Source organism: Haemaphysalis longicornis, unplaced genomic scaffold (assembly GCF_048455015.1).
Source record: "Haemaphysalis longicornis isolate Haplotype H1 unplaced genomic scaffold, Haemaphysalis longicornis Haplotype H1 scaffold_1, whole genome shotgun sequence".
Classification (NCBI taxonomy): Eukaryota; Metazoa; Arthropoda; class Arachnida; order Ixodida; family Ixodidae; genus Haemaphysalis; species Haemaphysalis longicornis.
In genome coordinates, this window is record NW_027526203.1 from 401,604,487 (window position 1) to 401,631,007 (window position 26,521).

The 26,521-nt window shown below is 45.1% G+C and overlaps 1 protein-coding gene across 2 annotated transcripts in view; it reads right to left on the minus strand.

Annotated features, from left to right (window-relative positions):
- Positions 1-26,521, minus strand: part of Galphas (G protein alpha s subunit) — a 58,188-nt gene that overhangs the window by 20,750 nt on the left and 10,917 nt on the right. Inside the window, exons 6-10 of one of the 2 annotated variants that reach the window (XM_077686822.1) lie at positions 25,414-25,468; positions 25,270-25,343; positions 23,999-24,178; positions 7,346-7,476; positions 1,926-1,964 (exon numbers count right to left, since the gene is read on the minus strand). In XM_077686822.1, the coding sequence (XP_077542948.1) occupies positions 1,926-1,964; positions 7,346-7,476; positions 23,999-24,178; positions 25,270-25,343; positions 25,414-25,468 (479 nt within the window). The remainder of the gene's footprint in view (positions 1-1,925; positions 1,965-7,345; positions 7,477-23,998; positions 24,179-25,269; positions 25,344-25,413; positions 25,469-26,521) is intronic. The other variant, XM_077686823.1, reaches the window with a different exon arrangement.

Consider the following 26,521-nt stretch of genomic DNA (forward strand, 5'->3'; position numbering starts at 1 on the left):
TCTTTGAAAGCTTGTGTGCGCGCTTCTCGTTCTGTTTCTCACGTGACTCTTGGCACATCCACTCAGTCGCCGTTTACGTCATCTCTGCTGGGTGACTGATAGATTCATGTTTTGATTATTTACGAGACTATTAAAAAGGTACTGCCCCAGAGACTGGTATATTTGTTTTCTGAGGACGCCAGTCTATCTATATAGACCAACTTCAGTTTTGACTTCAGTGTCCCTTCAAGTCAAAAATTTTTTTTTGCCATGCATTTACCTCCCATAGGCCCCCTTTATCACGAAACGTTTTTTTCTGGGGCCTGCGGATATATCGAAATGCTGACAGAAAAGACACAACACAAAGACCACTATAGACAGCTGATAAGGTCTCCGTTCGAACGCTTAGTTCCCACTGCACGCTGAACGAGATCGTGAACGGCAAAGTTACGCTCTACGAGGCTGATGTTCCTATTACCCAAATGCTGTCCGACACCTACATCATTGTGAGAGCTGTGGAGGATGCAGCTGATCATGGTGATGAAAAGGAGCCCCAAGAGGTGCCTACGACAGAAAGAACAAAGACACTGCGCCTGTTTCGCAAACAGGTAGAATGCAGCGGTGGTGACCAACAATTGATGCGATGCATTGGGCAGCTTGAGAACGCTTTTCTGGGACCAGATGCGAATGCAAAACAGGCGAGCATCACGCGGTTCGTTCTTCCGCGATAATAAAAATTTGTTTTTCCTGCAAACTTTTAGCACAGCACATTTGAAATTGCGGTGTGCACGGATCCAGTGTGTTGGCGATATGGATTAGCTCAGTAAGAAAAAATAGCATAACAAAAGGAAGAGTGCCAGTGCTTTAAGAAGTCTAAAGGAAGCTCTAAAAACTGAACCTGAAGAACATCGTTCCCTTTTGTTAACGTCTGCGCGCATTTCCAGAGTACGTTCCTACGGTGCTGCCTTTATAGGAATGGGGCGCGCTGTACATTACACTCCAGTATCGTTTTGATTCAATGTGTTTCTACTTCTAACCAAAGTGAATTTAGCACTCAATATCTTGGGAGAGTTTCACAAAAAATGAAAGGGTTTTTAAATATCCAGTTGAATCTAAGAGTTTTGTCGTTTCTCCCCTCCCCCCCTCCCTTTCCATAGACTTTAAATTGGGCGCAGATTGGCTGTTATGGTGCCAACGGGGACATTAAAACTGCCACTTTTTTTTGTTACTTTCTCACTTATTGTAACCTTAAAAGAATAATTTGTCTTTTATGAAAACATACATAATTTATACAAATCTGAGGGAAGTCGCTATCATTACGGTACGTCGTAGAGAGCTGCGCGGACAGGGCGCATTTCTCACGCTGTGCACGCTCCAGGAACAAAATATGCAACAAGTTTTTGATAATGAAAGTACATGTAAATGCCTACATCTGGGGAGAATCTGAGGAAAATCAGAGATGTGTTTTTTTATATTAGCTCCTGAAATTTGCATCTTTCAGCATTTTCTTCAAAATTGTGATCTAGGTTTAAAGTTTGAACAAAGTTGCACACTGAGCCGAATTTGGCATTTTATTGTGAAAAAAAAATATATATTTTTGACAGCAGCAAAACTTTTTTAGATAAATGTACACCAGGCATAAATAGGGCATAAAATTTGCGAATTGCTCCTCAAATATTTTCGTACCTAGACATTGCTAAAGTTGGCTGAGGCACACGGGCATGTAGCATTGGGGGTCCACCTTGTCGTGTTCCAAAATTTTTTACGGTTACAGAAAAATTTTTCCTGGGAAAATAGTGCTGAATCTCCACACTAGAATAATCAGGGAATGATAAAAGAAATTTCAAACAAATTGGAGAGGTTGACCAGCCACGTTTTGTTCGGTGTTATCAGAAATCGCCCTTAAAATCACACGGGAAAAGGCAAGAAGGCTTCTTTCTGCTCACTGTGTGGAGTTCCAGGTTGAAATGGATTTAACCGTGGTTCTTGGTGAGGCACGCCAAAGAAAGAGAAGAAGCGGGCAGGAAAGGGAAGGAGAGAGAGAGAGAGAAAAAGAAGCACTGTCTAAGAAATGCAAGCAGGCAAAACCAGCACCCAGCTGCTATGCACTTGACAGGTGTCAGAAAAGCAAGCAAGCAAAACAAGCACATTTACCCGCCTACTGCCACCTGCACAAAAAACAAATCCGCTGCCTTCGCTTAAAGGGTCAGTAGTGCCAAGTGCAGCAGTGTAATGTTTTTACGGCAACAGTGAATGCATCATATAAATCAAGGTATCTCCTAACAGTCCCTCATTTGTTCATTTACAATGTGCCACTGTTTTAAAAACAAAATTATTCTTACAAATATAAAAAAACAGAAATCTGCCCATTTTGGATCATGCAACTTGTTGGGCTCTCACCAGATGCATAGCTACCATGCTAGACAACCATGGTAGAATTTGGAAGACAGGAGGGACGTAACTCTTCCTGCGTTCCTTACCCAGTAGCAGAAGGTAAATGGTAGAAAGAAAAAGTGCGGTACAGGCTGGCAACATTGATTTTTTCACTGCCTTTAACCCTTTCACTGCACAGCCCCTGCCATTCCCGAGTATACCTGTGTGGCCTCTTCAACGCACTCCCTGCCATTTCCCCCAAAAATTGTGCAACAGAAAATATTGCGGGCGTCACAATGCATAGAACTTTTGAGGGGTCACAAATGCATAGAACTTGTCGGGTAAATTTTAGACAACAGATGAAGCATGTTTCTTCATGCGTGCTTCTTCATCTCATCTCAGCAGCACAGCTGTGGCGAGTCAGATGCGACCAAAGCTCCAAAGGGAATGCCGCTATCTGCGTTTGAGCTGTCGGTGGCTGGTTTGTGTGGTGCGTTGTTTTGAAGAATATCACAAAACAAAGTTTTCCAAACACATGGACATACTAATTATCAGGTAATTATTTTGTTAATTAGTTGAATAGTACTTTGTGTGCATTCGGTAAACTTTTTATTGGATAAGATAATCCTAAATAAATGGTTTATGTACCCTGCAAAGCTTCGTAGTATATTACTACCATAAAATTTCCATGAAAGGAAAAAAAAACATGGGAAAAAAAAAAACCCGCAGGGAGTGAGAACCAGCCATTAAAAAATAAATAAAAAAAATGCAGTGAAAGGGTTACACACCCTGTAGGTTTCATCCCTCCCATTTGTGCCCACATTTTAAAATGGCGGCTGCTTTTGTGCCGTCTGCCAGTAACCTGGGCGAGTTAACAAAATTGCACAGTTTAACAATTAGAGGGGCAGGAGGCGAGCTAGTCGCAACACATACAAGCCCCGACTAAAAATCATTTTTATTCAGGAAATTAGAACCAATGTGCACACAGTGCAACCTTTACAGAGTGTGCACATCAGTTACATGGCAATGTCTAGCAAGGGGCACGTCAGGTGAAACACATCGATGGAAGAAAAAAAGTTACATTTACAGTAAAAAATTAATACCCCTGACACACGGGCGCCTAAAAGGCCTTTGCAGAGAAGGACTGCTACCGAAACGGCGTTTGCCTCGATGACACACGACAAAGGAGAATCTCCTTCACCGCAGCGGGCATTTCCCGTAAGGGGTGTTCGCCTATCTCCTTTCCCGAATGAAAAGGAGCAGCTAGCGGCACAGCCTTGTAAGCAGGCACTTGCAAATCATAAGCTTCTCAGAACTTAGTGGGACCAAATGCGAATTCATAATACTTTCATAAATTTTTTAAACTGCAATGAAATTAAATTGCACTAAACAAGCCCAATCGTAATGTATTTATAAACATCTGCCCACTGTTGCCAGATTAGGCACAGAACATAGGCTAAAAAAGCACTCCATTGTTGCTGTTTAATACAAATATGTTAAATTACCCATTTATTTTTCTAAACAACAATAAAACGCACGGTTTCTCTCTAAAATAATGAAGAAGACCTATTAGCCACACTTTATTTTTGTTATTGTGCTTGCTTTTTCCACAGAACTGCTAGCACCACTTTAATGGTGTGTCAGTTACGGGAACTACATAAAGGAGATCGGGGGTTGCTGTGTGCCAGGAGCGCCACTCCTTTCCACAAAATGTCTACGTGGCAAAAGGGGTTTAGTTGAAAGGAGATCTAGCGTTGCCGTGTGTCACAGGTATTAGACTGATATGCTAACACTGTGCAAACACCACTTGTTTTGCAGCTACAGTAGCTGTTCATACCATATACTGAAGCTTCAGTATTTCTCACTACTGCCCCAGGGGTCAGTACAACAAAGCCCTTTTCCAGTAAGCAGCCAGATCTGGTCATCGGTCCCACTATATCTAGAACAATGCAATGCTTCCCACCCAACACTGAGATTCTGCTCCTAGCACACAGATCTGTTAGGCACGCCTGTTCATAGGGTGCAATTGCTGATGCTCAACAAAAGAACAGTGCCTTCCTGACATGCTGCGGTGGAAAAGAAGCGCAACACATGTACAGCCAGCCACCACACACAACAATGCAGAAATAAGCACGATCTCAAATTGCTGGCCCCACGGCCCACAAAACTACCGCTGCATGTACTGAAACCAACCAAGGGGAGGGGGAATGCTTTTGTTGCAGCCTATGCATTAAGTAGACCAATGGCCAAGCCTGTACTGAAGGGCTACAGATTAAGTCGGACTCCTCGAAGGTTGCATTCGTAGTTGGCCCCCTTTCCTTTAGACAGACAGACTCTACAGTTGGAAACCAAACTGGTCACCTGGCACGCATAGCAGCACAATGCCCCGCCATGGCAGCAGGTGGGCAAGTTTTGGTACGTGGAAATCCCAACCAGGGACAATTAGTATTGTACGGGCAAGAGACGCAGAAACCTGTCTTTGCAGTGTCAATTACTGTAGCAGCTGCAGCAAGCAGTGCTTTTTTTTTTTCTTATGCACTGAGACAATGTGGTCACTGCTGTGCTTAATTATTGAGTGTGGCCTGCCTAGATTCATTGCAGGCAACAGCTTTATTGAGAAAAGAAAACCCAACAAACAGGCAACTGTAAAGAGAGTAAATAAGTTTACGGCTCCAGGAAAATTCTGAGTAACTGAGACCCACGACTGCTGACAAGCCATGTAAGCACTGTGGCTCTAAAGGTGAGGAAGTTACCGCTCATGAAGTCTTAAACAGCCATGAACAAGTGCGGGTTTATTAAGGTAAGGGTAGTTGGGACTAAGAAAAATGTCCACAACCAGCCACTCAACTAACCAGATAACGTACTAAGTAGCAAAATGTCATATGACAACAGATCACAACGGCTAAAGTGGAAGTACAGGCTACTGCAAAAATCATACACAGGTTGCCTTGCAGTAACTGACGCGATTTCAGACTCTTAAACAGCAAAGGATTAATAAAATCTTCATAGGAACCAGAACCACCACTGGATGCTCATGCAGGTTAGGGACAGGCAGTTAGGGTGGTCAGAAGTTAACATGCATATGAATGTAATCCTGCAAAATCACCAAGCAGTTTTGGTAAGCTCAGGCTAGCTTAATGTTCAGCAAAGCTGCAGAAGAGTAACCTGATACTGTTGTTTTCCGACTTTTCAGTGTCGATATGAAAAATTTTTCAGTGTCTTTTCACGGGAATAAAATTGCATTAAGCGTGGCTCACAGAACCTAATAATTCATGCTTCTCCCTGATGAGATCACATATGGCACGTGTGCATTCTGTATTATATATTAGAGTGCTTTAGCATAGCGGTTAGTGTACGCTATGCTAGCGTTAGCAGGTACCGCGACCGACTGTGCACGTGTGCCCGGGCATGCCATTTCTTCCAGCGGTCAGGGTGGAAAACGTTTCAGCTAAGCGTGAGCCTTCCATGCGTGGCATGTACTGGCCAGTGAGCGGCCGTTTTGAAAGCCCTTGGAAGCACAGGTCCTCAAATTGTTTGAAGGACGTGCGCCTGGCTTGCGCCTACTCAAGTTGATTGTGAACCAGATATTGTATGAAGAAAATGAGGTTGCGACGAGTGAGCCCCGTGCAATCTAGATAGCTCAATCGAACACGAGCACGACCCAAACTGCTGTAGACTGCAAACACAGCAACAAAGTTTACCACTTTTTCGTATGAACTTGCGATATAAAAAACACGTCCTAGTTGTGCAGAGCATGGTACAACAATTCCTCAGTATCTTTTTAATCTAGTGGCAATGCGATTAAAAAAAACATAAAAAAGGCTAGCTCTTGAGCCTGGATCATCAGATGATGCCCACGAGTCCTCTTTTGTTGCCCCCCCCCCCAAAAATCGCATTTTCTTTTCTCTCCCAGCAATTGGCTGCTTTCACACTAATTCAACCAAGCCATTTCTGCTCGAAAGTCATTACACAAAAAAATTGCATTTTCGTGGCCATCTCATTCCATTTGTCGCTACCATGGCTTGCATTGGCAAAAATTGGGCATGTATGATAGCTTTTATTTGGTCAAATGAACGTGGCCTGGCTACATTGCTTTTAGCATTAGCAAGATGGGGCTCATATGTAAAGCTAAGCGCGAGGAACAAACAGTATCCCTGCGAGGATTTTAAAATACAATGAAAACTGAACAAATAAAAACATATCTATCGTCTAGCTAGCTTCGTATGCTGTGTTTTTCAGTCCAACAAAAATGCCCACTTTCTGATTTGGAGGTCGTCAGTTCTAATACATCCTAGGGCATTTTTGTTTGTACGCCTCAAGTTCAATCATCCCATTTTTTTTTTTTTTTACCAGGCAATGCGCCTGCTGCTTGCCTTCCTTTCCACCCATTAAGTGACGCCCTAATTGGCGTGCTGCCGTTGAAACGGCAAACGGTGCAGACCAGCCCATCTGGCGGCCATGACACCACCACGGTACTATGCTAGCATGCTAGCAAACCGCTGGGTTAGCATACAGAATGAGCTCACGCATGTGCAGTTGGGTCACGGTACCTGCTAACACTAGCATAGTGTATGCTATCCACTGCGACTTTATTGCCTCAGGATTAAGCCGATCTTTGTGCATCAGCTTACTGGCAGCATAACTTACAAGAAAAGTCTTAAAAGTTTTCTCTTCACGCAACTTTCTTTTGCAATGTGTGCACAAAACAGGCTGAAGTTGACAAAAGCAGCTGCTCACTTTTAACATAAAACAGCCACAACCTGTGAGAAAATACACAGTGCCACACATCTTTCTAAGAGAGCTCACATTTAGACTGTTGACTATTGAATTGAACGAGTGCCAAATGAGCACAAGAAACTGTCTCCCCGCCTCTACACAATTCAATATCTGCACTGTCAACATGGCATGCAACAACTGAGGGAACAGTTCAATACGAAACAAGGGTTAATGGGGAAGAAGAGGCAGGAAGAGAGAGGCGAAGAAAACCACTCACCATCCGAGGGAGTTTGGTAGTGTGCAAATTCTTGAAAATACTCTTCTAACCTAGACTTGCCAGCCTTGATTTTTTCCGCTAGCAAGTCCTGCTTGTTAAGGAAGAGGATCACAGATATCGTTCGTAACCACCTGGCAATGACAAACAAAGAGCAGAGGAAGAGAGTTGTGAGAAAGAAACAGCTTCCCCAAAGCCCCCCCGAACTGTTCCACTGGTTGCACGAACACACGCGGAAAACTGACAATTCACCCATGCAGGCACCCCCTCTCGGCCAGGCCTTTCATCACTACACATTCCAACACCAGTGTTCTCACGAAACAGCAAGCGAAAATTTCTTCCATGCAGAGCTCCACACAGACTTAGAAATTTCGTGATTATAATGCGAAACACGGGAAAGCTTCCGTGCCCCCAACGACGACATAGCACTTCCATTGTGGCTACTAAAATGGTGCGCATTTCCTCTAGCCCAGTACAGAGCACAGTTCTGTAAGACAATGAACACCGTTGTAAAGCCAGTGCACCACCATTCTGCCAGCTGGAACCAACATTAGCAACAAACTATGAGAGAAAGTTTCCAGTGCCTGGAGGCGAACAAGAAATTGCCCCCTACATGCTTGAAGACTACAGGACATCCCTGCAGTACAACCAACACACCACAGCAAACACGAGCTGCAAGAGACATTAGAGCGAAGGGCAGCACATCACTTTGACCCCTTCCAGCTAATGCAGAGGGAGCAAGTTTAAGAACTGCCTGTGCATGCACACCACAAGGCTCATGACTCCCACCTTGCACAGACTGGCTTAAAAGAGAACACCACCTCAGCTGGCCACTGGGCATCGCCACCACAATGTTTCGGCATTCCCTTAAAGCCTCAAGAAATGAGGGGGCAGGGGATGAATTTAACTTTTGTCAACAAGCCGCTCCCCCTCTGCCAGGACTGAACCCACAAATTTTATGGCAGCGTAACATGTCGGCCCCAGTAGCAGATGTACTATCGGCGTCAAATGAAACGCGAACACGAAAATATGAACCTGAGCCCACAAATAGCGCGATTTCTTTCCATGCAAGCCAAAATGACGCGCGGCTTAGTTACAAAAACAAAGTTGGTAAAAGATGATTTCTAAACATACCAATAGCAAGCCATTATATGAACTCTAAAAACAGTATTTTTCAATTTTGCCCATTCTGGTTCATATTGTCGTGTTCGCGTTTCATTTGACGCCGATAGTACAGCCCTTAGAGGGGCCATGCAGACAAATTACAAGTTTGTTTTATTCAAAAGATTTAGCGTTTTATAGTGCCCTCAACGCTTATCCGGCAGCAAATGTTGTTTTGTTGCCTGAAAAATTAAACATTTTCAGCCAAAATTTTAATTCTCCCGCTAAATCCTGTGTCTTCGTGACGTCGACAATGACGCATCCAGAGCAGGGCCTTAACACGAAAGATAGCCTGGTAAACAGGGCTGCTCCCATCTCACAGACACCCGTTTGGTCATCTTGTTTATCGCCCACTTTCATAGATGGCGCTACAATACCACTGAAGCGCCAAGTGTTCACACTTTGCTTCTGGCCGGACTTCTATACCTGCCATATTTCTATTAGGGTTCATACTAATCGTTTTCTAAAATGTAAGCTATGACTTGACAAACATGGTCATGTAAGTGACCGCGCCACTTATGTCAGTTGGTCAGTGTTGGCTCAGACAAGCTCAACGCGTCCGCGTCCGACGGCTGTGTTAGGCAGTGTCAGCTGGCAAAGTGCCGCACTAACTGCTTCGGTGTTTACGTGTTCATTCGTACCTTTAATTGTTCACCCCACAATTCTTACTGCTATAAAAAGAATGTGCCCTAAATATAAGCGCAAATAGCTCTTACCTTCACAGCATATATCTAATCGCCGCTTTAACTAACAGCACAGATTACTCTCTCAAGCGCAATTTTAAACCGAATTATCGTTTTTCATGCACGTGCAACTTCGTTTTCGCCAAGCGTTCTAGAATTCTCTCGAGCGGTCACGAGCAATAGCTGGCCAGTGTCGGCTCAGACAAGCTCAACGTGTCCGACGGCTGTGTTAGGCAGTGTCAGCTGGCAAAGTGCCGCACTAACTGCATAAGCACTGCCTAATACCCCTGCTACACTGGGGTCTAAATGTCATTTGAACCAAATGTCATTTGGCTCAAATGCCAAGTTGTGCTGCTACACTAGGTTTTTAAATGCCATTTGGCTCAAATGACATTTGAGCCAAATGAGCACCGAGAGACATTTAAGATTTCAAATGCCATTTCCAGCACTCTCGGACGCAGCGTCTTCGATCGGCAATAAAAAATATAATACTTCCGTACGTAAAACAAACAAAATATTGTTTGTGAAACTTTGTTCACTGTTTATTTACTTAAAATATGAAATCAACATATTTAATTTTCATACTCTCAAAACCAGTGGGTCAGTTGCAAAAAACACCAACAAAAACAACGCAACACAGCCATATTTAGAGTCAAAACTGGTGTCTCTTCTAATTTGATATCATTTTACTGCCTCGGACTGCTCCTAAGTTTGATTGTTGTATTAGTGTACGAAAACAACAGCGCCACTACAGCCAAGCGAACAGTTGTGAAAGCTTTCAAATGCCATCGAAATTGTAGTGTAGCACGGCGGATTCTGAATGGCATTTGAAGCAACCCATTTGAGTCAAATGACATTTGGTTCAAATGACATTTGGACCCCAGTGTAGCAGGGGTATAATTTGCATTTACTTTCCCCGGCCTCAGCCAATCGCACAGCCGGGCATATGACATCATAAGTTCTGTTGCGGGAAATGAGCCAGTGGGTTGCATGGCCATTCTCTTTTTTCCTAATTATATAGCTTATTTGAGCGAAGTTTACGTTAAAAGTGGTGCCAGTATGACTCTAACGAGGCAATCTTTCAAATGAACCAAACTTGTGTTTTGTCTACATGGTCCTTTATCAGCCCCTTGCAGCCTGCATGACAGGTGTGTTCATGTAGCCATGGGCACGCACACAAGGGCGACACGACAATATGGCGAACGTAGCTATAGCTCTTGACCACTCGACAGAATTCTAGAATTCTTGGCGAGAAAGAAGTTGCACGTGGATGAAAAAAGATTATGCGGTTTAAAATCGCGCTTGAGAGAGTAATCTAAGCTGCTAGTAAAAGCGGCGATTAGATATATGCTGTGAAGGTATGCCTAAGCTTCCTCCTGGCTGGAGAGGCCAGATACTTGAAACGTTTTCAAACCGCCACAGCAGGTGCGCTTCTTCGTATTGGCACAAGTAATCAGGCCCCACCCACACGACGCAGCTGTTTTCAGACTGCACTGCTTGCTACTGTGGCCTGCCACCAAATCCAGAGTGAGAACAGCCTCTGCAAATTGTTGAACCATGAGGGTCGCAGTCCGACAGCGGCCCACACAGACTAGTAACGTATTCTCATGTGATGTGCAGACTGCAATTCAGTGCAGTGATTTGGTCCACGGTGTGGATTTACTTGTACAGGGCCACATGAGTCTGAGACCGAAAAATTGCCCAAAAATCATTTTTTAAGTACCACTTTTCTCTTGGATTGCACACTTTTTCGACTAGAATGGAAAAAAAAAAAAAAAAAAAAAAAAGAAAACCTGTACTTGAGGAGTACTAGGCACTTTTAAAAGCCGTACAGGCCTGATTTCGACGAAAAAATAGGAATTTTTTCGTAATTTTTCCCTTCTTTGCCACAAGCAGTATCGTAGCAGTAGGAAATTCTTGAGGTACTTCCCGGCATGTAGTGCAGCTAGAAAGATCACTTCTTTTGCAGCATGAAGCTGAATGTTTAAACCTTGCAATAAGAGAAACAAATTTTGCATTTAAAGTTTGAATAATTTTTTAATTAGCATTATTTATAATTGGTCAGCAGGAGTACCGTATTTTCTGGTGTATAAGTCGCATTTTTTTTTTCTGAAATTTTTGTTGGTGCGTCTTATCCATCAAAGTGACTTATGTATGGAATAAATCCAGTTCGTAAATGAAATGAATCCATAGCCCACCGCTATGGCGTTTCTCGTAGCCGATATTTCGCCTCTGGATGTATATATATATATATATATATATATATATATATATATATATATATATATATATATATATATATATATATATATATATATATATAGAGAGAGAGAGAGAGAGAGAGAGAGAGAGAGGGGGACCAGTGTGCCTTCTTAAGGAACATTGATAAGTTTTATTTGTCGCTGCACAGTACATTTTACTCGTGTAATCCATTACTTGACCACTATATGAAAGTTCAGAGCCTCAATTATCTGTAACAAGTGACAAAAAAAAAAAAAAAAAAATCACCACTTGCGGTCAATGCAACAACTACCATTATGATGGCACACTGGTTCCCAACATGTAGTTGTGCTGTCTCAGTCTTCATTCCCCCATTTCATGGTTGCTTTCAACGTTTTATTTATTCTTGCTTAGGTTGTACAGGTTAAAAATACGCTAAATTCGGCCCTGCAAACTTGCTAGTGTTTGTTTTTGTTTTTTTTTTAGCACTTGGCCCCAGTGAGTTCTGGCAGCTACTCTCCCTGTTTGCTTTACAGCCATAGTTGGGAGGTTCTGCAGAATTTGATGCCCCTGGCAAGCATTGATCTCGATGGCAGCAGGCGGCTTGCTGGCCGGTGACATCAAAAATGAGTCGACAGAGGGGGTCTTGGCTTCAATCATGGCCAGTGGGTGCTTCTTACTTTCAGCACACTTGTCACCACTCTTCCCATATTTCTAAACATAAAACTGTCTACATAATGCACAGTTCACTGCTTTTGCACTGCTCTTAAAAGGGCCTTAAAGACAAAATACAACTCTGTATAATTTCAAAGAACTAGGCTTCAATACCTCACTCAGCTCTACTCCAGCCACAAAAGATGTTTTTTTAACAGAAACACGCAAAAAGTATTGAGAAACTTTCAAATTTCGTGCTGCAGTGATGTCTATGGGCAGGAGTGTTGTCATATTGGCCAGCACTAAAAACAATTTTTAGGGTGTTAACTGCCAATTAGCATTCAAGTGAAGCGATCAAACGGGTCTAGAGGCCCCACTATGATCGTCCAGTCACGTCTTAGTGATGGGTTAGTTTGGCAGCTGCCTGTCACACAAACAAGCTTCTGTGACATCATAGAAAAGTTGCTGGAAAGTGGATAGGGCCAATGCTTCACATGTTTTCTTTAATATCTCCATTATTTTGTTTGAAGTTTGCGATAAAATTCATACAGTGGAACCTCGATGATATGTCCCCCGGTCTTACAGTGGATCACCGCAGTCCCAGCAAACTCCCCACAGAAACACTGCATTAAAGTCCGCTGCTTCATGCGATGGACACTGGCGGGGATAAACCGGCATTTTTCCCATCTTGTACACTGCTTCACTGCCTCGTCCCAACCTTCGTTTATTCTTAACCCCCGTTTGACACTGCTTCATGTGCAAAGGTATGCAGGAGGGCCAGACCACTTGCACAAGCAAGCAGGCGGGTACTGGCGGGCGGGAGTTAACCTTTGGTGGCCCCGCATGGAAGCAGAACGCCAATGCATCAACCACGAGAAATCGAAGTCCAAGTCGCCGCTGGACCGTGAATTTGAAGCTCCCATTGAGCCGACGAACGTAAAAACACATACAATGCAACCCCACGGTGATGATCAAGCACCGCTTTCCTCACCCGCTCGATCCAAGTTTAGTCCTTTCACGACGCTCTCTACCCCCTCTACTTCCTTTCAAAGCCGCGGTATCACTCCGTTCCTTTCTTTCCCGCCCTTCTACCGTTGCCGGCTCTTCCTCTCGTTTGTTTCGCATGGCCTTGGCAGTTTCACACCCTCGCCTTCTCCCCTCTCAATTTGCACGGCCGCATCGGCCTTCCCAGCTGATCTCACGCAGAAGGTGCAGGGCTGGGAGGCTAGCGCAGACACCGTAGAGGGAAGGGGGGCACAGAATAGGCATTTCTTGTTCCTAGGAACTTGAGATTTTAGCTGAAAGTTCGCAAATTACACGGGAATGTGCTAAATATCGTAGTTAAAATAAGTTCTTAGCCCACCTGGTGTGTGAGACAGTCTACCAGGCCGGCATTTACCCGTACCCCAGTCATGAGACAGTCGCGCGGTCCCTTGAAAGTCGTATCATCGGGGTTCCACTGTATCATTGTTATTGGGACAAAACAGTCTTTCTAATGAACCAAACTTATATTTTGCCTTCATAGCCCCTTTCACGAGCCTAATTCAGGCCCCAAACTTGCAGCGTTTCCCATTTGTTGCTGTGCCAGCACTGGCGGACCGCGGCGCAGCATGAAGCTACCGTACCCCTCTCCCAAGTTGGTATTCCATGCTGCACATTCACTTGTGCAAAAAAGAAGACCGATGCTCTTTGTGTCGTGTGGTCACTGTTCAGCCTTCGTCTTTCTGACAAGTGAATGTAAAGCTGAAGTGCACGCATCCTCACTAGCAGAAATGGATGCCTCGGTAATGGCATTGGAGACAAACAGACATTCATGGAAATTAGAAGTGTCGCCAAGTTTTGTGCCACCTTGCTGAAGCTGCCTTCTGGGGAACACGAAAAAACAAGGGGAAGTGGTCAATGAGCAGAAGGGTGCAATATCAGTAGAACACATTCTCCCCAAGTCTCACCAACAGAGCTCACTGTTACTAGATCCAGCTTTATTGCAGCGTTCGGTCCCTTTCAATAAAATTTGTTATTTTATTCCCGATAGAAGCACATATTCCCAAACCTTCCCCAAGTTTTTGAGCCTCTTGAGCCTTTTGAGTAATATTTGCCACAGACATAGCTTCCTCTCCCTTTGCAAGAAAAGTTACATCAACAGCTAGTTTCAAACGGCTTTATTGTTGTTGTGCGAATTGGTCAAGGTCCTATGGTAGTCCAAAATACTATAGGGACTGTGCAACAGGACAGTTGCACTGTCTCGTGGGTACTTCCCGAACTACATGGCAGGTAGTCAAGCGGAGAACACTTGGGAAGTTACAGAGGGATGACAACTTTGTGACGTACACAAAAAGTGTTATGATGTGAACCGTGTAAATGCTTCCTCTAATTATCCCCTGGAAACGAAGTCCTTTCGAGTTTTACCACAGCCATCCCTTCATGACCAGCGAACACAATGGATACACGAGTGTCATGTGAAGGACGTGGTTGTTTACATTTCGTTGTACCGTATTTACACGATTGTAAGTCGACTCGAATGTAGGTCGACCCCCACAAAATTGCATCTCTCAAAAAAAAAAAAAAATGCAAGCGCCGCCTAGAAAATCGTATCACAAAGAGAAGCTCTACCGTCAACCCACACGGCGTTTCTACCCTACCATCAATGATCGATGCTCCCACAAGAGCCGTGCGCTCGCGGTATGCGTGGTAGATGTTAAAAAAGAAAAGCTTTTGTAAAAGCACCCGGAAGAGCACACCCGGGAAGAGCACACCCGCGGTGAGATGTCAACCATCGAAGCAAGCGGCAGCGGCCACAGCCACGCGATAACAAAACAAACAACATGGCGACTGATGGAAGCGGCCGCGCGCGATTTACTAACCTCCCACCATCGCGTCGGCATTGCGCGGGCAACTTTCTCACGCCAGCGTCGACGCTTCCGCGCGCGCGGCAGCTTCTGCTGCTTTGAAGTTCTACCGTTCTACCTCGGTATGACGCGTGACAAGCGCGGCAGTGGGAGCAGCCTGACGACTTGCCTTAGCCGGCTGGCGCCGCCGATGTTTAGGCTTACCACGGTGGCGGATATTTGATTGGCGCTGTCCCTAACGCCGTTTTGGACCACATTATCAGCTCCTTTCATGCACAAACGTCTTCGTTTGTGCCTTCAGTGATATCTTAAAGAGCGGTTAAAAGCGGTCGCTGGAGCTACGCGCACCTCTTCGCGGCTGGTGGCGCCGCCATGTTGCCGCCGCCGATCGCGTAGCGCGCAGCATGCGGGTGAAATTCGCGGCAGCGTCAGCGCGGCACATTTCCGCGAGCAGAAAACGCCCCATGCGGTTCACACTGTAGACCATAACCACGGGAACGAGGGTGCAAAGCTGTCCCCACCTCGTAGCACCCCCGATTTCTCGTTTCTCTTGCCGCTACTAGCGGTAGACGGTTCGACTTCGATTCTAAGTCGACCCCCCAACATTGGATTGTCAAATTTGAAAAAAAGGGTCGACCTACAATCGTGTAAATACGGTATGTCCGTGTGCAGAAGACAAGTATGAATAGTTTTTTAAAGACGATAGTGTTTCTTGGGCTACTTAACGCAAAAATTTGTTTGTAGGTATGTCTGTCCCTCAATTCAGCCGCCCAGCCAAAGTTAATAGAGTTGTTGAACGAAACAATTATTTAGGCACAGTATTTCTAAACTTCCCAATCTAGTGGCAATGTTCATACTCATCAAACATTGTTGAGCAAAAAGAAAATATTACACATATTTGACACGAAAAATCAATACATAAGTGATATTTGCAGTGTTCTTGAAATTAAAAATACATGGCCGCTTGATTTTTGCAATAAAAAATGAAAAAAAAAAAAAAAAAAAGTAGCCTGCGACACCAGCCCTCCTGGTGGCATTCCATGAAGTTCAACAGTAACCAAAGATTCCTGTAGACAGCACACGGAGCGTGCAAGAAGAAGGGGCTTAGCGTGGAGCACTGGAATGCGGTAAACTTGAATGGATTTAACTGATTGATTGATGGTAGGATTTAACACGCCGATGCAACGCAGGCGATAAGGCGCGCCATAGCGGAGGGCTCCGGATTAATTTTGACCACCTGCAGGGGATCTTTAACGTGCGCCGAAATCTCGTACACACGGGCATTTTTGCTTTTCGCCTTTGTCAGAAAAGCGGCCGCCGCGACCGGGAATCGAACCCGCGACCTCATGCTCAGCAGCACGCCTTAGCCACTGAGCCACCGCGGCGGGTAAAAACTGAATGGATTTACATGGCAGGGGCGGGAGACAGACTATCGCCCTTAGACAACATTTGTAACGAAGTGAGCAGATACGTGGACAATTTTTTAACACTGTTCTGATGGAACCAAATTCTAAGCCACGCGAAGAGTAAGGATATTCAATGCTCACTATGTTGGCGGTAAACCATTGACGGATCCAAGATCTCCTTCATATGCACCTGCAATTTTCCTACCGACCTGCTGAAAAACGCCTCGGATAGGTCTGGCTATAGACTGCCGGTCTGTTTCATGTATTTGCTGTTTATCAGGTAATCCTTTTCGTGTCTTGTAGTAATCTGGTCAGCCATTCCAAGCAGGGGGAATGAGAGAGCATTTTTTGGCGACTACGAATATTAATGTCGCCTTCTTTTCTCGCACACCGTGGTGATCTTTTCTAGCCGTTGTGGCGTTTTGTCACTCCCTGCCACAAAAAACTTTATAATAGAGATTAAGACCTACACGTTGACGAGTGTGTATTATATTTTTTTGAAACTGTTTCCTCATGTGCTTTTTTTTTTTTTGTGCTCTAAATATAGATGCATTGCAATGATTTTTTGAACGTGCCATGTTTTTTCATCACTCGCTACGGCTACCAAGGTTTTTAATTTGATGAGAACTACTTGGTGATCAGCAATAAGTCCAACGAAGTCACAGCTCAAAATTATGCATGCAATAGAAGAAAGGAGCGTACGATCACAGAACTTGCCACCTGTCTGGCGTCCACTGATCGCCCTTTGTTTTGCCTATGGGCAACACGCTAAGCAAATAGCAAGCACAGCTCTAGTGCACACACCTGAACAAACACAGGAATGGTAATAAATACGTGCTGATGGCATTTTAGTAGTCTGTGCATGCGGCGGATACAGTAGCATGAAACATATACAGTTCCCTCCTCTTTCAAGGTTACTTCCATTTGTAGTAAACACAGCAAACGTCTTTCTCCCTCAGGATCTCATTGATCTCAACTGTTAATTTGCTTTAAGCCAGTTTCAGCAAACGTAAGAAAGTCCCGTCCCTGCGCTGTTCAACTTCATGCAATGAACCAACTAGCCCAGTTACAAACCCTCCTACAGTAAGAAAGTCCTTTTTTTTTCTGAAGTAAGTGTGATTGGTCCACAAGTGCAGGAGAAGCAGCATGCGTTAATGCTTCCTTTTTGCCCAGTTTTTAATGACCGACGGGCCCGTGCTACAAGCAGTTGCACTAGCGTGTACAAGTAAACAGCGCCAAAGTTCTATGAATAAACATGGTTAAAAACCTGAATTGCCACAGCATAATACTCGTTGTTTACGAGGTTTAAGTTTGCTCAACGGCTTTGACAGTGCAATTCTGTGCGTCGTGCATAGCTCAGACGCGTTGACAACATGCTTGCACTAGAGAAGCTTCATGCCCTTTTCCTCTTTCGCATCAATAAATGGATCCAGTAGTCAATACGGCAAAATTCAGCCTGCTGGATAATACTGTCTGCCACGGCGAACGCCCGTCTAGCAGGCGTCTGTGGTGCACCTATCCTGCCACGAGACGACGGCACAGCCAATGGTGGCGCTCAATCCTCCAATTCGAGTTTGCTCCCTAATCCAAGGCATTCATTTTTTATCACTAAGCAATGCTACCATCATTATTCTTTTCGTAGCTCAATGGGCTGACCCAGGTTTCCTTTAGAGGTGTTTGGCGAGTCTTCTGTCACATAAACAGGGGTGGAACAGGGTACATGGGTTTGGGAGCAGTTTTGGGAGCAGGAAAAATGGCCTTTTGTAGCAGGCTCGGAGCAGCCAGAAAGACCTTTTGGAGCAGGTTTCGAGCAGCCAAAAAGGCCGTCTGGCAGGCGGCTGGCACAGTGGCCTGTGCTAGCCCCTGCTAATTGAATTAGTACATTTATTTTTTTTTATTTTTTTATTTAGACAATACTGTAGGCCAGAATTAGGCCCAAGCAGAAAAGATAAATACAACATCACATATCAGACAAATTTAATTACACAACCCCTATCTTATCTACTATATCAGGCATTCCACTGTGCACTAGACCCTACTCTGAACCAGGAATGCAGTTGTTTTACTATATATGGAAATTTACTATATGCGGAGTTATAACTCAGCCCCAACGAATGTGCCACATTATCACCGTTCAAAGGGTGATAACGTGCAGAGTCGAAAGGGATCAGATAACAGGCCTTGCTTCAAGTCTGGTAGACGGCAGAGTTAAGCGAACGCACGTAGAAGGCCTCTATGCCAGCGCTGCCGAACAGGTTGGAGACACCCTTTGAACGGTCCCGTGCCGCCTCAATTACGTAGAAGTGCTCAACGCATGGTTGTTTTCGCTTCCTACAAGACCTAGCAACGCGAAACAGATAGCATGATTCAAACTTCCCAAGTAAACCACGTTGCAGCGAGACATATAGCGCGGTTTTGCTGCAGTGACTTTCTGCGGTGGCAAGCGAGTGACCCAAAACGGCGACATCAACGCATACGTGCCTCCACCATGTACGGTGGACAAGCGTGAATTGAGGCACCCTAAACTCACGGTGCACTCATAAAACAAGGTGTTTGCTTGCATTTTTTCTATCGAACAGCGGTTCCAGTGCGTGCAAAGCAGAACATAGCTTTGTCTTCGCCCGTCATAGATTTGCGAGAGTCGATGAACGTACTACATAACGACAGCACGCGAGAATACAATTAATGATGGACCATCCTCCACATAAGCAAAGCTAGCCCCAAAGTTTACAGGAAAAAATGAGCAATTACCTCACATGAAAGGTAAACCGAATGAACAAGTGAGGGCAAAGTGTCCGAGACCCTGTTTGTTCAAAAATATGTGCAGCTGCACTCATCAAAAATGGTCGACTAAATTGAAGTTCACCTCCAATAAACTACAACCTTTCATGCGAATATTATTGTTTTCTATCTGTTTGCGATGTGACAAAAAAACAGTGCACTCACTTTTGGTCATTTTTTTATTGATTATGGCACAGCGGCCGGCACTGACTAAAAACAAAGTGCAAATGCAACCCGAATAAATCTAAAGTGAAGGCGGAGAAGGCGCGTAGTGCCTGCAGCTTTGCAGCCAAGCGAAAGCCAACTTCCATAGCCGCTCATACATCCTTGATGAAACCGAAACCATAACCACTCAAAAAAGATGTTTCAGTTATGTTTTCGAGCATGAGGCATCATGGCGGTCTCGTATCTCGCAGCTAAATTCGGGCTCTGCGCCGCAGGGTGGTGCGGATAAACAATTTTGGCGCAATAGGGGCGGGGCGGCGCAGGATGGCGCGGTAAACAAGTTTGGCGCTCAATGGCGCAAATGGCATGACTGTTCCACCCCTGCATAAATCGCGCAGAGTGTGCACTGGCTGCATACTTTTTACTTTTTTTTTTTGTAATAGGGATAGCTTACTCATTACTTTATAGCTTGCCGAAACCTGACCCCAGCCCATAACAGATCCTACACTGGGGGTCTATTCGTTTCACCTGCACCACGTGAACCAGTTCAGGCGGTGCAGCACTTCGCCGTTCGTTTCAGTGGTGCAGCTCGCGGCACCTGAACCGCGCCGTTCGATTCACCGGTGGTGCCGACGGGTGCAGGACGAGTTCACGCCTCTGCCTGCACTCCCTGCCGAGGAGGTGCAAAAGCAGACGACAAAAGTGCAGGGCTGGTTCCGCCAATGGCGGAACCCACTTTGCACCGCTGTGAACTGGTTCAAGAGGTGCAGGCTGAATCGAATAGACCCTGGGTTTCTTGTTTCAATCAGCCCTGACAACTGGTCAAAGATAGTTGTATTCATCCACCTCTTCTACCATTTCATTACCTGGACTAAAGGGGATGCTTCCTGCATGTCCGAGTAACATTAATTCCAAATTTTTCATACTCCTCTTTAACCTTACAACTAAGCTGTTGGAGCGGAGTCACTGAGGTGTTTTTTGCAGGCCATCTCCCGACTTACTAAACAAGATGATGACATCTAGAAATATTTCGTAGTTCAAATATTCTCCATTTACTTGTATGCCTGACTTCTCTTAAAGGGACACTGAAGTGATATGTAAACATTGCGGGATTACTAGCGCAAATTGTAGTCCGGAGTCCCCAGGCCATGTTTCGACCACTCTGGGCGCGTTTACGCGATTTTATTTAGTAGAAAAACTAATTCGAAAATGCTGTCCTCCTCTCTTTACGCTCGCCCATTTTCTGCGGCGTTTTCATGTGACGTCGCGAGGAGCCGAGCTCGCAATTGGCTGCGCTACTGCACGGCTCCCCGGCCTTCAGACAGAGTCAGTTGGCCCAGCGTTTCGTCCACCGGCCGCCGACGGGTCGTCGCAATTCGTTCGCTCAGTTGAAACGAAGCCAGGACACGTTTGTGAATGGAAGAATCTGCCTTTCTTTACTTGGTTAGTTTGTACACTGTATCTAGCTCCAAGTCAAGGTCGCTGCACAAGCGCACATGCGACGCTTCGCTGACTGGTACGCCCCTCTTGAAGGCGGGAGAAGAGTCAGCGAAGTCAATAGGTACTAAGGAAATCAAACCAACTGATATTTTTACCGTACAGCGTAAAACTATGGTGCGGGAAGCACTTTTTTGCGCTGGGCGAACAAGCACAGCGGTCAGCAGCACGACTACGCATCTGCGAACGCTTTTCCGTCTAAAAAATGCAATTGCTAGACATGAGATATTGTGGAAACTTGGGGGATGCTTACTGCACGAGCGCAAAACAACAAATAGTCACCTAAGCTGCTTGAAATGCCAAAACTAAATAAAAGTGTAAATTGGTTACACAATATATACCTTATATTTCCAGGGTCAGCCGAGCTCACCTCGTGGCCGAGTGGTATGGAGCGCTAGGTATGTCACCGCAAGTGTTTTGCAAGTCGGGAGTTCGAATCCCCGCTGGTACCTTCTTTTTTTTTTTTTTTTTTTACAAGTTAACTTTTTCGTTTTCCCCCGATGTTTTCTATACTGAGTGCACCTTTTTTTGGGCCGCAACGTTCATGGCTCCACGAACTAGTTCACAAAACGCGCGCAGGCTGGCACTGGTGCGCTAGCCAGTTCTCGTTGGCGTGCTGTTGCCATAAGCACCGACTGCTTGCGGGCAGTGGGCACAGGCCAGAATCAACAGACCCTTGGCCTGGTGCGAACACGCTTTTTACGATACAGGCATGAGTGAGGCAAGCTCCAAATATGGGGGAGAAGCGCATGGCATTTGGGCGTCTGCGGGTACGCGGAGGGCATTCATGCACTGCGTAGGCCTCGGCTAGTGAATGCTAGGATTCCAAGCCGTCCTGGGAGGCTTATCTTATGAATTTTACAGCTGACAATATGGCAGAAGCGCGGTACGATGATTACTGAGTTATTGAGAATGCCCATCCAACAACGCCACCGGTTGTGTTTTACAGAACCGAAACCGAAACCGAAACTTGTTTGGTTGTTCACCTTGGGCATCGTCCAATCACGGTGCCCCCTCCTCCCAACGTCACAGCTTAGTTGGTGCGGCCGCCGCAAACCGCGCATGGCAGTTTTTCTTCTTTCCCGCTTTGTAAAATAATCACCGATTTGTCAACCGGATAAACGATGAAAAGTGTGCTAATTTGAGCCAGTCTACGCAGTGCAAGCAAAAACGGGAGCTTGACAAATTCACTTCAGTGTCCCTTTAACCTTCCTAATAGCCGTTCGCAACAGGCTGTAAAAGATGCTGGAAAGGTGGTGCCACATTGCCTGACCCCCATTGTAATGGGGAAATTCCACTCTTAGAACGACTATAATGTTCATTATAAACGCTCCCATGTTCCAAGTGCCCTATGCATGTCTCCTCTACCCCCTGATTTCTCAATGCTTCCAACTTCGCAGCGGTTTTTGCTGAATCAAAGGCTTTTTCATAATCTACAAATGCTATTGAAAGTGTTTATTCTGAAGGAGACAGCAAAGGCTGAGCAACTTTTTAACTTAAATATAGCTCCCTTGGCTTTTGTTGGAGGGCCAATGATGCTTTGTTTTCCAAGAAATACATCATTAAAGCTGGAAGTTCTCTCTTCTGTTTTCCTTCCACATTTCATTGATATTAAAGAGCTTATCACACAGAGTGCAAAGTGCGCCAGGGCCCTTTTATTGGCTTTGCGTGGTGTGGGGACCCTTGTTTCCCTACGCCTTGCCTGCACGTTTTGGCACGCTGGGAGCCGCCATTTTGGGCAGCCGGCGCATCACGTGAGTCGTGACCTCTTCGCGACCCCATGCAACGTGCTGAACTGGCTTGCCACGAATGCGTGTGCGAGGGCGCGGGGGAAGGAGAACCAGCTTGTCGCCTTCCTTCGCGCCACCCTCTCCCCGACCAGGGCAAGACCTCCCCTCTCCTGTAGCCGACCTGTGCGATGCGCGAGCACTCCACCGGGAGTCAACTGGGCGATTTGGTCGGAATCAGTTGGCTCGGTAGTGCCTATTCCGAATGCCCCGATGACGGCGAACCCAGTTGGTTCCCCGGGACTCTGCTAAGAGATTCTGTCCTGACCGGCCGCAAGGGATGCCTCCCCCACTCCTGCGGCTGTGATGGCGGATATCGAGGTCCGAGTTCCACAGCTTGAGCGAGTGAATGGAGCCACTGTCTCCCCGCAAGCGATAGTCGTGTCGTCTGGTATATGCCAGACCAGGCAATAAAGCCTCACTTTGGATTGCCGGAGTTTGTCTATGCATGTGAGTACCCAAACCCGTGTGTGAGTCTTCAGATTCCGCTGGGGCTAGTGTATGGCAAGTAGCACTTTCTCTAGCGAAGCTAGCCAGCGTTCTCTGCTAACTCATACGTTAGCCCACAGTGGATGCCGCAATACAAAAATTGTGCCAAGAAGACTACCATCTGTTGCATACATTAGCGCTGCAGTAAGTAGGCACAATTGCACTCATCCGCATGCACATTTTGACTGCACTTGCTCCCCAAGGCGAAGCATTTCACTGAAATCGAACCTGAAACAAAGCCTACCACTAGTGGTAGGGAGGCAGCCTATTCTAGAAGTCTACTAGCTGAGGTTTGTGTCCTACCAGAACATGCACTGGGAAGAAGTTGCCATATTCATTTATTTGGCGTTTAGATGCCCCTCACTTGCTATCTTTTAGAAAACCACTCAGGCAAGCTCGGGCAATTTGGCTTCGCCATTCACAATTTTTGACGCCACAAATCATCGTGCAGAAAAGTGTACGGAGCATTAAATGCCTGTTCTCCTCTATTTGGTGTTTTTTGCAATAATTAAAAAGTGCCGCTACGTGGTGTAATTATACCTACAACACTGTAATCTATCAATGTAGGCCACCTTGCTTTTACACATTAGTGTTCGTTCATGTAGGTTCTTTGACACTGCCCTTCCTGTGAATTGGCATAAGGTTGGATTTTTCCAGGCTAGTGGTACCTTTAAAGTCCTTAGGAATTCTGAGAAAAATATTTACCTAAAAAAAAAAAATTCCAAATTTCTTTCAGCATCACATTTCTTATATATAACTATCAGTATTTTTCGAATCTTCCAGAAATTTTTGATATATATATATATTTTTTTTTTCCCATTGGGTCGAGCCCCCCAATACCAGATGGTGCACATAACTAGTTAAACAAAAAAAGCTGCAGCAGCAACACAAGCACCCTTCAGTACTCCTGCACAAGCAAACCTCGATGCAACAGAAATGACAGTGGGCTGAAATGAGGCATCCCCACCTGTTGTTCCAGATGCTCTTGAATAGATCAAGAGACTCCCTCAACCGGTTCTGATTGGGATCCTCTCGAAGCACCATATTATAGCTGCTGCAGGCGGTTACAAAGATGATGGCTGTCACATCGTTGAAACACTGGATCCACTTGCGCCTCTCGTCCCTCTGTCCACCCACGTCAAACATGCTGCGTGACACAACAAGCACACTTTCAGCCACCTTCGATTCCCTTCACAACACCTAGCCTCGAGCCTTGTGAGCGGTTGTTAGCTATATGCACATTAAGTCCTTGAACTTTGCAGCAAATCCATCCACATGAAAGGAATACGCATTAAAAAGAAATTGTGCTTGGGCAATTAGGACTGAAACTGGCCATGCAGCACAGGGGTACGATGAAATTATGTATTATATAATATTTTTCATGTACAGGAAGGGGGGGGAGAGAGAGAGAGAGCAGACAAAATGTCCCCCTCCCCCCTCCATTGTTGGACAGAGATGAACAGTCTGCCCAGCAAACGCTTCCTCCGTCTGTCATTTTTCCCCCCGAACTGGCTAAGTGGCCCATCACACCTTTGTTTGCGCAAACATGTCGTCTAACTGCAGCTCGCACACGCTCGCAGTTAACAAGTGGCACCCCAGAGATTCACTTTTTACCAGGGAAAGATGCCTGCCAAGAATACCTGAGCAAGGGTGAGGCTTTTCTGTCAGGAGGAGCACTTTATGACTGCAATACAAATTGTAGGCAGGCCAGTTGGTGCATAACTACACAAGTGGTCAGCTACACAAGTGTTTTGCACTTTATGACAGCTAGACCACATTTTATTCCAGATTATTGAAGCAGATTTTAATCTGAAGCATCCCAAGTCACAATGGTGAAGTGCTACGATGTGCTAAAATACACCACCACTTTTAAAACCCACTTTCCCAATAAAATATGCTAAAATATGCTGAGGGCTGGTTGGTTCATGACAAAACGAAAGGAATGTAGCATTAGTGTCCTCTGAACTATCTTTGATTCTAACAAGTTAGAGCTGCATAGCTTCAGGTGAACACAGTAATTTATGAGTCGGCTCACAATGTTTTTTTAGAACTGCAGCACACCACCAACAGCAAAATCAAACAAGCGCGCAAGCCTTGAAAAAACGCATTTACAGTCAATTTTCAGTAGTGTGTGTCAACACTACATGTAGCTATTACAGTGCTTGTGTTCAAACGTACAACCTCAGAACACTATTGCCATAAACACAATACTGGGAACAAAATTATGAGCAAACTTACTGGAAGTTGACCTTGTCTACTTGAAATTTTGTCTCAAAAATTCCTGAGGTTAACACACGGCACCGCAAAATGTCCTACAAAGAGAACAAAAGCATTAAAAGTGTTAATAACTCACCAACAATCACATCCATAAAAAAAACTTACCTGCTCGTTTGGAGTATAGTCTGGCTGCTTAATTGTTGCAACTCTGTCCAGAAAACTGCAGAAAAATTTCTGTAGTTATTTACATTCATCCAGGTTACTCAACATCTCACGGCACTGCCCCACACAATTGAGAAGTGATCCTAGGGCGGCAGTTCTTCAGTTTCAGTTGTGATAGTCGTGTGTGTAGCGGATCCATTCTCCTGCCTTTCAATGTGGCCTGGCGCTGAGACTTATGACCAATCAGTGTTAAGGCCATCCAGCCAATGAGCATGGAGGATTTTAAGAGAGTCATCTGACAGCCTACACGGCAGAGCACGCAATAGCTGGAGAAGCCCACGAACGTTTCCCATTAAAAAAAAGAAAAGCCATCAATCCCATTTCATTTCTACAACAAATGAATGGGCCCAAAATTTTGCTACATAAGATTTGTTTGAGATAATTTGCCCACTTCTCTTGCTGTGAACACCCCACCAATGGCAGCAACTGCTCCAGAAATTATTTCAATTTAGAAAAAAATATTTTGCATTCTACATGACAGTGCAATGCAAGGCATGGAAGATGGATACACATGAGGACTGAGTAGACATTTTCCATTCCTTCAGCACTGCCTTCTTAAAGGAGCCCTGAAGATAAAATACAAGTTTCGTTTATTAGAAAGGCTGATTTGTTCTGATAAAAATGATACCGATTTCATCGCAAACTTCCAAAAATAATGGAGATATTAAAGAAAACGTGTGGAGCTGTGGCGACTAGCTAGCCAGTTTCCAGCAACTTTTCTATGACGTCACAGAATCTTGTCTCGGCGATTGACGGCGGCCGAACTAATCAATCGCCAGGACACGACTGGACGATTGTAGTGGGGCCGCTAGTTCCGTTTGATCGAATCACTCGAATGCTAACGTGCACCTAACCCACTGAAAATTATGTTTTTAGTGCTGGCCCATATGACGTCACTCGCGCCGATATCACGTCACTGTGGCGCGAAATTTGAAAGTTCTTAAGTATTTCTTGCATTTTTAATGGTTAAAAAACGTCTTTCGTGGCCGGAATTAAGCTGAGTGAGGTACTGAAGCCTAACTCTTTAACCAAACCTCACCCTTTCAGCCAT